Source organism: Pangasianodon hypophthalmus, chromosome 21, assembly GCF_027358585.1.
Source record: "Pangasianodon hypophthalmus isolate fPanHyp1 chromosome 21, fPanHyp1.pri, whole genome shotgun sequence".
Taxonomy (NCBI): Eukaryota; Metazoa; Chordata; class Actinopteri; order Siluriformes; family Pangasiidae; genus Pangasianodon; species Pangasianodon hypophthalmus.
Genome location: NC_069730.1, coordinates 6199005 through 6213015, shown reverse-complemented (window position 1 = coordinate 6213015; position 14011 = coordinate 6199005). Strand labels below are relative to the sequence as shown.

General features: G+C 37.5%; 1 protein-coding gene across 1 annotated transcript in view; it reads left to right on the top strand.

The window, feature by feature from the left end:
• mmp28 (matrix metallopeptidase 28) overlaps window positions 1–13962 on the top strand; it is a 28799-nt gene extending 14837 nt beyond the window's left edge. The window contains exons 4-8 of the mRNA XM_026941316.3: window positions 4861–5082; window positions 5347–5592; window positions 10161–10304; window positions 12531–12698; window positions 12846–13962. Of these exons, the coding sequence (XP_026797117.3) occupies window positions 4861–5082; window positions 5347–5592; window positions 10161–10304; window positions 12531–12698; window positions 12846–13237 (1172 nt within the window). The 3' untranslated portion in view covers window positions 13238–13962. The remainder of the gene's footprint in view (window positions 1–4860; window positions 5083–5346; window positions 5593–10160; window positions 10305–12530; window positions 12699–12845) is intronic.
• Window positions 13963–14011: the final 49 nt, after the last annotated feature.

The window sequence follows — 14011 nt, the reverse complement described above, 5'->3', positions numbered from 1 at the left end:
AAATATCATGTTGGATAAGGAGCCAGTCAGTCTGCCTAAAGACGCCTAAAGCCTGCTAGCTAAGTGTGATTTCCTCACACAGTGAACGTCAGGCTTTGATTAAGTTGCTGGATGTTATGCACCATCGCAAAATGGACATGTACCTGATCATTGCATTTTATCAGAATGTGAAAATGTCAGAGTTGGAGTGGAATCTGTAAATGCAATTTTCTTCCTTTTCACTTTTGGGAGTAAGCATATTTTAAAATGCTAGATGATTGCTTGGTGAGATACATGCAAAAGAGAAACATATTTCCATTTAGGAAAACCTGTAGTTTTTAGAAATATAAAACAATATACAGAGTGTCCCAAAAATCTCCATACAAAGGGCACTATGTTGTGCCTTCATCAGCGGATGTTCGTGAACGTCCACTTCTCGGTCGGTCTACACTTCCAGTCCTTTTGAATTTGTTAATAAATTTGGCAACAGTGTCGTGTGTGATGTGCTCGCCATGTTTCCTGATAAAGTCCATCGCAACTGTAGTATTAGGTGAAATATCCAGGTAGGAACCTTGTATTAGTGTTGTGTTGCTGGGGAATATAAATAAAAGATAGACCACTGAGTATCCTCACATGAAGAGTCTGTCCTGTGTCTTGTGAAAAGCCTCCATAGAATTATTCCGTGCGTCTATAACTAACACAACAGCAACCTTGCTACAGCTTCCCGATCCAGCCATGAGAATGATTTCAATATGTTCTTCTTTCGTTAAAGGCATTCTTAAAGACTATTTGAAAAATATATACAATAAAAACTAAGTCTGAAAAATTTTGGAAGACATTTAGCTAAAAAGTGTGTAAGTATGGAGACTTTTGGGACACCCTGTAGTAGGAAATGTCCAAATTTCACAGATTTCTTATGAGAGGCCATCGAATTCCTCCCGCGAATATTACAGTATTAGTGGTGTAGACTTATTCACTGTACACATTCTTTTCTATTTTTCTACTTATGTAATGCTTTTAATAATAGTTGGCACAAAGTAGCTTTACAGAAATGTGGCTCCAGACCCCTAACAACCAAGATGCAGAGAAATCCTCTATGGACATTAGAAGAAACCTTTAGAAGAAACCTTGAGATTTACATCCTGAGAATAACACACACATTCCATCATTACAAGCATTTTTGCATCTGTAATTGCTTCCAGTAGGGAAGTCCTGGAATGTTTCAGATTTAGATTACTCTCTCTCTCTCTCTCTCTCTCTCTCTCTCTCTCTTTGTGACCTTTCCTTGAGGGTTGGTCTAAGTGCTGTAGTTAGAGTTCAATCAAACTGTCCCATGAGATTCCTTTATTCAGCTTAAATATTAAATCTGTTTACATTGAGCTCATGATGGTTCCTATACTTCTATGGTTCCAGCATTTACAGTGTGTGAATGATAAAATATTACATTTATTTAAAAAAAATAAGTGTAACACACACACACATTGAAACAGATTGTGCTTTGTGCTCTACTTAGTACGTGAACACCTGCTTGCAGCACAGCAGATGTTTAGAGGCATATTTAGAGAAGGTCATCACTACATGCATTCATGTGGCTTGGTGCTCCACAGCTGGCTGCAGGCTTTGAACCCCAGTGATCTCAGAGTGTCCATTTCCATGACAGTAGTTTAGTGTTCATAGTTCTAGAACTTGGATTTATTACGTGACTTGTAACTTGACTTGGATTTAAAATTTACCATTAATTGAGCATACACTTTTTATTAAAAAAAAAATTAGTCTATGTCAAATAAGGGTTCTTCTGCTTGTCACTCTGGGGGCTCTAAAGGCTACTGAGAATCCTGTGCGATAGTGTTGCTCTATCAGGGAGGGTTCCAAGTAGAACCCCTTTAGGAACATGAAAACATTTAAATATCCAAAGAACCTGAAGAACTCTTTTTTTGGAGTGTGTATGAGACTCAAACTCATGTTTCTGAATTTTGCTCTAAGCAGAAAATAGGAAAAATAAAAAATAGAAAACTTTCATTCTTGAACATACCTCAAACTATGCTACTGCTGCCTACAGCTTTTTCTATAGCCATAGTTTCCCTGATAAATGAAGTTATTCGGGACATGAATAGCAGTTTAGAGACTTTGGATTTGGCTTAGATGACTTAAGACTCACCTTGGATTTGGACTCTCTTTATTACCTCTCACTTCTAATACCATGGCTTATGTTTTAGCCTTCTTAGGGATCCAACTTGAACCATAAGGAACCAAATTTCATATATCCTTCATTCTTAGCTACTTCTCTCACTACATACTTATATCTATGTATCCATTTTTTCCCCCTGAAAACTATATATATATATATAGTATACTGACTGGTTTTTTCACCATGTTTGTTCAACTGTCTCTTTAACTAACCTGATCCTTGTAGAAAATAATCTAGGCATTATTTTTAAAAAAAATTTCCACATCATTTTATATATATTTATGGCTTCTTAGAGTTCTTAGACCGCCACTCGTTTTTGCTGGTGGTTTTGGTTTTCCTGCCTCTTCTATGACCTTCATTTTCCCATGGCTAATTTTAAAGGACTAGATATTCACAAAATCACATTTCCCTTGTGGGATTTCTCAGTGGCTCAGCTTGAGATCATTTCTTTCTATATGTGGTGGCTGAGCTCTAACAGTGTCATTTGGACTCTCTTAAACTTTATGCATTGAGTATGTTGCATTTATTTCACTCTGTTTAATTCTCAATGCTGAAGTTCACCCCACTTAACTCTAGTGGGTTTTTATTTTTGTAATTATGCCGTGTATACTCTCAGCTGTGTACACAGCACACTATATCATCTAAGCAATGTAAATAAGGCAGTGATAGGGGCCAAGTTTTTGCAAAGACACAAACTATACCTCAAACTATGTGTCATTTGGATGGCTGGGAAGCATGTAATTACATTCGGGTCACGTAACCTCTGGTGTATGTTAAGCAAATTGTTTACAGATCTTGCTGCGAGAAGCTCTTCTTGGTTTACATAGCTGAGAGAATGGATGTTGGTGTGTATTTTAATTAAGAGGATACCAGGAAAGAGACTTTTTGTACACAAAAATAATGTCATAATATACTGTAAGTAAGGAATAAAAAATGTTGTTATAGGAAAAATATATAATGTTGCCATGTTGTAATAAGAAAATAATAAATGATAGGGCAGCATTTCCACCCCAAAACTGATTATATTCCTAAGTGTATTATTCATAAAGTTCTCATTCACAATTCCATACATTTTAAATTCCATTGAAATACTAATTAACTCTTTTGATTGTCCAATGATTTAATAATATTTTGCTATTTGACATATAATATCCGTTGTTCCATTCATTTGCTCGTCTTTCAAGATGTTGCACAAATGTGGAACAGCGTGTTCACTTTCATTGAGTTATTATTGTATCTAGTGGTCAAAAATGAGAAAAAGAAGAAAAATTTGTCTCTTGTTTCCAATGCTGGAATTGTTTAGTCTAGCTTCAGGTCTTTTTTGATGTACTTGGGCTGGAGATTTTGCTGAAACCTGGCAAACCGGGTTAATGATATTAGCTCTACTGTGTTTCTCTGGGTCTAAACCACAGCTGGATGACTGTATGTTGTCAAATCTCAACTGTCTATTACATGGTTACTCTAAAAATTCACTCGATATTCGTCTATAGTATAAATCAACTGACAGCCCCCCAAATATATGTACATGATTTGTTGCTGCAATGCTTACAGTTTTTTTTTTTTTTTGTTAAAGAACAAAAAGTCATACTTTTTTATCCATTTATAGGTGCATTTAATGTTGTGTTCCTGTTATCACTTATGTTATAGCAGCTATAGACAGTCATTCCTTCACTTTCTCTTGAAGTGAAGACAAAAATTCAGTTAATTACTGTGAAAATACAAAAACACAAAGCCCTCTGTCCTTAGATGTTCGCATGTTGGAAAACTTTCCCTCTGAAAAGCGCTGACACTGGAGACTCCTTCCAAAAATGTTAATCTCCTTATGGAAAGCTTCATAATATCAAAGATTAGAAGTTTTACTTTGTTAAACAGCAATACATTTTTAATTTGTTTATTATTAGACTGTATAGATTATACAGAGACCCCATCCAAGTCTCTGTGATTTAGCCGTTACTATAGAAATGATAACGTATTAGAACAAGCGCGTTCATATAAACCTGTGAGTTGCCTTGCAGCCAGCACTACTGTCAGAGCCATGCTTTACTAGGAAATTAATCAGCACTTTCTGACCAATCGAATTCAAGAATGCAACAGTGTATGGCCACAGGACCATGAGAATGATTAGACACAGTAGTTTTATGTTAACACCCAGTAAACTCTATGTTCTGTGTCCATCATTAAATTGAATAATGTTTGCTAGTATGAACCATGAATAAATATTAAAGTTTAATGTGCATCACTGAAATAGATGTTCTCAAATTTTGTGAGACTTACTGATAGCTGTTAGAAACTGCAGCTTTAGAGGTTCACTAGTAAACCTGGCTTAAATCCCCAAGCTCTGTGTTTGTTCAGAGATAAACAGTTACAACTGTAAATCCCACCTTTCACTCTAGGGATTTGTAATACACCAGGAATGCACCAAAGGCATGTTATGTTGGTCCATATTCGTGTCAGTGCCTGATGCCAACCAGCTGTTGTTATTATAAAACACACCAGCTCAGGCAGCACTTGCATTTTAACACCCTTTAAAAAAGTTCCTAAAAGTGTATTATAAGAACCTTGGGAAGTGTGTGGGTTTCTTTTAACATAAAGGAGCCACCAAAGTGTTTGCAGATATCGTTAGAATTACCGCTAGGAGTCAAAAATGACTAAAGATGAGGTCTTGGCGTCTTCCAGTGTTCTTTCTTTTGTAGGAGGGAAATGGTACAAGCAGCACCTGACGTACCAGATAGTGAACTGGCCACGCCATCTCTCCAAGGGGCCTGTGCGGCTGGCAGTGCGAACGGCTTTCCAGCTCTGGAGCAATGTTTCAGGATTGGTTTTCCATGAATTGAGTGAGGGACCGACAGACATCCGGCTGGCTTTCTACGAGGGAGAGCACAACGACGGCACCAGCAACGCATTTGATGGCCCAGGTACAATGCATATTAATGTATTTATTTTTGTCACTGAGTAAGCTAGATTTTTGCCTTATATATGGAAATATTCCAGCGCAATTTCAAATACTGTTGTATTCATTAGCAAGCTAAAGATTATGCCCACTTAGTATAAAAATGTACATGTGCTAACATGGTCTATGTCTCGTAATATGGGAGTGCAATTTGAAATAATGCTTTATATGTGGTTCATGATGTCACATTCCTTCCCTCACAATCTTTGTCATATTTTTTTTTCCTCAGGCGGTGCGCTGGCGCACGCTTTCTTCCCATGCAGGGGTGAGGCTCACTTTGATAAAGCTGAGCGCTGGACTCTGAGTGGCCACAAAGGTCATAACCTTTTCCTGGTCACTGCTCATGAAATTGGCCACACACTGGGATTAGAGCACTCACCAGTCCGTCACGCCCTCATGTCACCATACTATAAGAAGCTTGGCCGCAGTCTGCTGCTCAGCTGGGATGACATTACAGCTGTGCAACAATTATACGGTAAAATGTATAAACTTCTTGCATTTAATTTTAAAACCAAAAATTCTACTTATATTTATTGGTTCTACTTCTGTTTAAAGTGCGTAAATTCAGTTACTCAGGCTCATGTTATAGTTGATGTCTTGATACGAATCATTCTGAATCTCAAGCTTTAAATTTGTCATGGTTCACTAATTCAGCTTGGCTTTTTCTTTCCAATGGTCAGACATTTGGCATTAAATTAATTTCAGTCTTAACATTTTCGTTCATTATTTCCTCTTCAATTTCCACCCATTTGCACAGTTAATTGTTTAAATATTCCTCAGAACATGCTGACTGAATTCTCACATTCATGACAGTTTTATTTGTCCTTCTCAATGCACATCATTATTATCATCCACAGTTCAAAGAATAAGAATAAGGCTTTGTCTTATCTTGGACTATCAAGAAACATCCTGGAGCTATAAACATTCTGGCTCTACTCTTCAAATTTGTTTATGGCTAGCAACTCTGTGGAAGAAAGTGTCTTTGAAAAAGAAAAGCAGAGGAATACATTTAACACGAACTTGTTTCTATGACGGCTCTGCGGCTACTTCAGAAAATTCAGAAAATAAGCTGCAGTTGGTTGAAAATGCCTGAAACATGGATGGAGTATTATCATCATGAGGTATTCGTAATACAGATCGGTAGCACTAATGGTGGCTTGCACAGCTTTTCACTGGTCACTGTAATAAGTGTAAATTAAGTCAATGTTGCCGAATCGATAATCGATACACAGACATAAGCTACCATTCTTTTTTTTTTTTCAAAGCCAACAGAGCCTAGTGAAGTAAAAAGCCTGATAAAGCATTCTTGGAGTGCTTCTTGAATATAACCTTCCATTGTTTTACATTTAGTCAGAGATATGGGACAGAAAACAGCTTGATAACTCAGTCAATAGTGAAGTCATGTAAGTGATGATGAAGCGGTAAGCAGATAGCTTTTTCTGACACAACACCTCTTTTATTTCATTGTAACAGGTAGAAATATTACACTCTTTAATGAAGAGGATATATGCGGCAGCGGAAGGTACCATTTAACCCAGTCCAGAATGGAATTGTGCTATTGTAATCATGGCAGCCTGAAGTCTACCCTGTGTAAGGGAACAAACCACTAAAAAAAAAAGAAAAAAAAAAAGGATTCATTACAAATGACATCAACAATGATGTGTTTGCATTTTGTGGTGCAGTAAATGGTTCCAATAACCACAGGTTTCCTGTCGAGGAGAGAGTTCATATCATGTGAACATTTCTCATATTCAAGGCACTGAAAAAAAACTCACAAAGGATTGTTATCATAAATTCATTCATAAGTTCTTTATCCTGGTCAGGATTGGTATGTATCTGGAGCCGATCCCAGGAATACTGGGCGTGAGGTGGGAATACATCCTGAATGGGCCAGTCCATCACATGGCGACACACACACACACACACACACAGGCACACACACATAAACACTAATTCACACCTAGGGGCAATTCTGCATAGCTGGTTCACCAACTGGCATGTTTTTGAGAGGAGAGAGGACACTGGAGAACCCAGAAGAAACGCACATGAACATGGAGAGGACGTGAAACTCCACACAGACATTAACTTGAGCTCTGGATCATACCTGGAACCGTGGACCTGTGTTTTAAAAAATAACAAAAATAACACAAAAATGCAGGCCATGGCAAACACAGTTCATAAAAATGCAATGCATTCTATTGAATATAATTAAATTCTGGTTTATTCCACCATATTCTTTCTGTCACTGTTTTTGACCCAAATGCTCCATGTAGCATCAGCTGAAGGAAACGCAAATGTCCGCCAATTTATAAATGAGGTGACTGAAGCAACACAAACAATTGTACCTGGAAAGAAACAGCAGTAAGACAAACTTCTTGCTGTTTTAAATTAGATTTTAAACTCGGTAAGTATCTATCAGGCAGGTTTCCACATGCACTACTACTTGTCGATCTGTCAGTCCTGAAGCACTGAGGAAGGAATGCAGTCTTCTCTAGCTGTACTCTTTAGTCTGCTGATGCATCTGATTTTTCAGGCTTGTCTCTGGCAGTCAAGTTTACTGGAAACACTTTATCTTTCCACGAGCACTCAAACAAGGAAAGGTTTTATTATGAGACGGTCTGAGATGTTTGAGTGTGCTTTTGGGAGAGCAGCCACTATCAGATCATACAAGACAATGCCACTCTGATAAAGAAGATACATTTTAAGAGATGTCTGGGCTTAGATTCTTGAATGGGAATTTTAGATCTTGAAATTTGGCATTTATGTGATAGATACAAAAAAAAAAAAACAACATGGGAGGTTCGAATGGCAGTTTTTACCTGTGGTTTCTTTGTAATCTTAAAACTGAAGGTTTTTGTGTGTCACAGGGACATACACAGTTTTGAATGCGATATCACACTGTATTTTGACTGGAAGAGCTGCTCCAAGTCATGAAATAGTGCACTAAAACACAATTTAACATGAGGATTGAATTGCTTATGGCATTTCCAAACAGGAAAGAGGAGAAGAGGAATTTTCCAGTAAGGCCTAACTTCATTTTATTCATACTAGCAATGCTCTTTGCCTGTTTGAGCTCGCTGCATGCTTGTGTCCAGCGCCTCTGGGCTTCATTCTTCTTTCTGGATCCTCAGGCTAGCAATCTTAACAACAACCAGACTCCAGCTGAACCCAAATTGCACCCCTTCCACACACACTGCTGTCTCTCTTTTAACTCTCACAGACAGTAGACAGAGAAAGAGATATCATATCTCTCAAACACAAACCCACACAATCTGCAAAATGTACAAAATGAAGGAAACAATAGAGATTCCTAACTGCACTCTCTCTCATGGACAGAGTATAGAGATGCTGATATTGTATAATAAACACAAAATATCATGACAAAGTAAAATAAAAAAGTGATATAATGACATGCTATATCATCACTACTAGTACTACTTCAGTACTATGCTGCTCTATGTATCATTAGCAGCAAATATATAATATGCAAGGAATAAAACATGATCAGGCATCCCGTTATAGGAAAATAATCAATGATATGGTGGTCTGATGTGGCCTGACATTACTATTACCACTCGAAATTATTTTCCTTTAACAGCAGATATAAGTGTTCTCTTATACCACGGCAATTTGGCAACACTAACATTTTTTTCTATATTAAAAAATGACGTCATACTTTTTATACATTTATAGTTGCATTTCATGTTGTGTTAGTTCTTGTTATACAGCAGATATGTCATTCCCTCACTTTCTCGTGATCTTAATAACACAAAAAAATTCAGTTTGTTACTGAGAATCCACAAAAAAGACTTTCCCATGTCAGAAAACGTAGATACAGCTTTACCTCTGATTGTTAGCAAGAGCTGACACTGGAGACTCCTTCCAAAAATATTAAATGTCCCTTCACAGAAAACTTCTCCATATCAACAACACATAACACACATTTTTAAGTCCATTTATATGGCACGTCCTCCATACAAGTCTCTGTTGTTACTATAGAAGTGAAAATGTATATGGATGATACACCTTGCAGCTGGAACTACTGTCAGAGCTGCTGTTGCAGGAAATTAATCAACCAATCAGAATCAAGAATTCAACAGCTCTGTGGTATAATTATACATTTCAGGTTATTCAACAGCATGCCTACTTTCTTTTGACACGGAGTGTATGTCTGATCCATTGTATATACAATAAACCTTCTAACTACATGTTCTGTAGAAGAATGCTCTTAATCTTGTTCTTCTATTTAACTTCTTTATCAAACCTGTAAACCATTTTGGGTATGAAAATCAGTGGTAGTGAACTATATCGCATGGACCGCACACATATCCAGAGATCAACCACCCAGAACCAAACACGAGACATACAGTCTCCTGCTGAGGAGCTCCACTCTCCATATCTTCAGCTGCTCCTCCAAACTGCCCTTTGGGGATGGAGATATTATCTGTGGTTAGCGCAAATGTTTGCTCAGCCTTTTGCAAACAAAATCAGTGTGCAGCCATCCTGAGTCTTATCAGAGGAAGCTTTGTGTGATACTTGGCGTTGGTGTTTCTGGCATGTTTCCCCACTACATCCATAAACACAATCCTTGTTTTATATAGCTTACGTATTCAGTTCATTTCTATTTTATTTTTATAGTATTTTTAACAATAGATATTTTCACAAAGCAGAAAACCTGATGAGTAAACAGAGATGAGAATGGCAAAAAAAACTTCATGATGAAGAACCTTGAGAGGAACCGCATCCTCTTCTGGGTGAAACTGACCGGGAGACTATAAATCATTATGGCATACAGTTTTAGAAGACTAAAGGCAAACAGAAAGTTGTTTAGATGGTTAGAAAAGAAACTTTTATTTGCATCATTTGCTTCTATTGTTTGATTGCCTTTGCTCAGAATTTTACCAAATCACATTTAGAAGTGCATTAATCTTTGCTTTCCAACAGCATGTGTTTTCTGTGTTGTGTTGAAATATAGTTTTGAATTAAACAGAATTTCCATGCTTGATTTTTTTTTTTTTTTTACATTTTACAAAATGTGTGTAGGTAAACCATCTGGAGGTGCAGTGATGCAGATCCCAAGCCAAGATCTTAGCTGGGCCATGCAAGATTGGGAGCTATCTGAGGAGCCTATGGGAGATCTTACCCAGCCCCACTATTGCAGGAACACATTTGATGCAATCACGATGGGTGAGGCAACCAGCAGATACTACAATATTACAATAACAATAAACCTTTAACCTTTAAATCAAGGCGTGCAGCTCAGAGTGCTTTATACAGGATTGAATGGAACAATTCTGGTCATTTACAAAGAAAATAAAGTGAGTAAAATTAAACAGAATTCAAAGAAATTATTGTAAAGGAAGCTCATTAATATAGTAAGCATACATTTGCAACATATATGCATACATTTTGATCTATGGGGCATTGAATGCTTTTACAAAAATTAAAAATCAGTTCTAAATGAAATCAATAGCCTATGACAAAGTGCCAGAATTAATGTAATGAGCTCATTCTTCCAGCCTTCTGTCATATTAGTGTTGAAATCTGTGCAGGACTACACTACCCATCAGCCTTTGTACATCACATGACCCCACTGATCTCACACACACCTGTTCCAGATTGCACCTAATGAGCACTGTTATTTAAGTTTCTTTGTCTAGTGTTTGTCTTGTGTTACCTGTTGTCTGTGTGTTGCTCATGGCGTATACACTTTATATAGTCTATATAGAAATATATAATTTATATTTTGTATCCATGATTCATGTTCAGGCTCGTAGTTTTTGTATTTTTTGATCGTGTTTGCGCTTATAAATTGCTCGCACTTGAATCTGACTCCAATTCCTGACCTCTTCCAGTCTTTAAGGATGTTTTAAGGTGGTCCTAAGAGTAATAGGATGGATACCAAGAAAATCTCCAGTTCCTACAACTATTAACTAACTACAGTTCCTACTATTATTACTTTTTGAAAAAAATGACTCTTTGTTCAGTGTTATTATTGAGAAATATTTTCATTGAGATTCAGGAGGTGGTGGACAAACACATTTAAATACACTTACATACACTTTTATTGTAAAGACATTTTACAAACCAGACCATAAGAGCGAGCCATGCTGCATTTCTTTATGAGAAAATAGAGTCTAAATATCATGACTGTAGTTCTTAAGAACTAGAACTTGCTCCTGGTCTCCTCTTGAACTTATTTTTATCTCAATTTTGTCCTGGTTCAGACCATATGTTTTGAACATAACAATATATAAAGATGACATTTTAACAATTTTTAAATGACAAATCACTTTAACTATCAAGGAGCTCAGATTTCCTGCTGCTCTAGATCTACTCTTTGGTGCTCTTCACTGCAATCGACAGCAATGTCGGCGTCCTTGTCTATAACGTCCTTGTCTATAAAGTTTTATTTGTGAACCATAAAACTTTTTTTCTAGTGAAATCAGAAAAAACCACATGGCTGTGTGTGTATGTTTTGTGATCTCTCTCTCTCTCTCTCGCATATTTATGTCTTTTTCTCAAAGTTTAACACTGCTAAATAATTATATATTGCTGAGGGATACACCGTTAGACCTTGTAATAATGTGTGTGGAGAATATTCCCTTCTGACAGCAGGCTTAAACTGTCTGAAAGGTTAACATTCAGCTATAAATAGAATTTTGTTGCATAGAGTAGGTTTTGTATTAATGATCATTGTATTAATCCAATCAGGGATGGATCAGGAAATTCTGGACCTCTGGGCGGGAACCTAAGCAGGGCCATAAACCAGTGCAGGGAGTGTTGACTTCACCACTTCATAACCTAACACGTGCAAAATAAAACACATAACTTACTATATTGCATGTCCACTATGAGTGATTGAGTAGTCTCAGATATATGCAGTTTACCTTTTGGCATTTTTTTTCTCACCTCACAAACTCCTCCACCAAATTGTTTCATCGTTTCAAACAAGCTTCAGCTCAATGGCCAGCGGTGACAGCATGTGGAGTCTTCTTTGGCCCATTTTAAATTAGAGATCATTTTTAATCCAACACGTTGGGGGAAATGAACGTTCTCTGGCTTTTCTTTCCTTTTTAGGTTTTCTTTTCATCAGCACTCTTAGCATGGGTTTACAGTTGATTCTTTTTCACTTTATTTTTTTCATCTGTTTATGTAGGTCAGATAGGACATAACCGACTGCTCACTGGTTACACCAGTAATATTTCCAGATTTATTTCATATTCTGTGACTTTACATTCATTGGCTCATGATCTACTTCCCTTGTTATGTGCGGCAGCGTAATGGCCTGATCATTTACATCAAATTTAGGCTCATTGAGGACCCCCTAGTGGCCAGGGCACCTGGGTACGTGCCCTGTACGGGTAGTCAATACTCCGCTTTGTTAATGATTTTTATTTGCTCTTTTTAAAGACGGGAACGGCACAGTGCTGATCTTCAGAGGTGGTCTGTTCTGGACAGTGACATCCGAAGGTAATGGAAGTGCTCCCCTTCCTCTAAAGCAGCGCTGGCCTCAGCTTCCATTCGCCATCGAGGCTGCTGCCTTCTCTCCACTGGATGGCAAACTTTACTTTTTCAGTGGTGGGTTCTTATTAATGCTAGTAGCATTAGGAATAAAGAGGAAGGTGTTGACTTTACTTTACTAGTAATGTATTTAAATCCACAGTCTGGAATACATACAATACATACAAGCTCAAAATGTGCATTAAACTCCTCTTTAATTGGTAGGCAAGCGCATATGGCGATATTCGGGCACTGTTTTGGACCTCGGCTTCCCCAGGAAGAGCAGCGAGTGTGACATGCCACGACACCCAGACTGCGCCTTCTTCTATGCTCCTCTGGGCCACATGGTGGTCTTTAAAGGCTCACGTTACTTTGTACTAAACCTGGAGACACTGCGCTCTGAGCCATACTACCCTAGAGGCCTTGCTGATTGGAAGGGAGTGCCGCGATGGGCCAACGGCGTCGTGACAAGAGCTGATGGAAAGCTTTATTTTTTCCGTGAACAGCAGTACTGGAGGTTTGATACAAGAAAACTACGTGTCACTGCAAGTGGACAATGGACAAAGAAGCTGGCATGGACTGGCTGTCACAGAACTCCCTCAAATGATGTGCTGTGACCAGATTCCATAGTAAAGTGAAACATTCTCTAACAGGGAATATGGAGGGGAGCTACGTGCAATTCAACAGAAAACTGAAAAAGTCTTTTTATTCTGACATGTGATTGTTTATTCTGTCTGGTGCTAAATGGATGCTGTTGTATGGTGGGGCAGGAGGACAACTTGTAGTATGTACTGTAGTATGATCATGTGGTATGAATGTAGAACAATTTATAGAACATGACAGCATTTTGCGTGTTGGTACAGTTTACAAAATATGATTTGAATTTAAGAATTTTCATGCTACTATAACATGCAAATATGTGTACCTGTATATAGCAAATTGTAATTAGCATAAGAATTATTTTTTATATTTTATATGTTGTGTACACTGATTTTCATCTATACATACCACATACATCTATTCCTTGAAGAAGTGGATCATATTAATATTTATATTACTTGTATGTATATATACATGAAATTGCACCAGAGCTAATCACTCCACTGCTTGTCATTTTCAAATAACTTCTTATACATATTAAAGACCCCTGACTCCACCTGACCACTCTCCCACCAACAAGCCTATATGTATTTTTTGTAATATGAACACTTTTGTGTAAATTATGAATCCTTCAGAGAGCTTTCTGTGTAATTATAATACAATGATCAACAGACCACAGCACTGTAATGTGCAGAAGCAGTGCACATATCACAACTATTTTAATAAAATGGATTAAAATGAGCTTTACTGTCCTCTCGTTTAATTAATTACAACAAAACAGTGACAGCGTT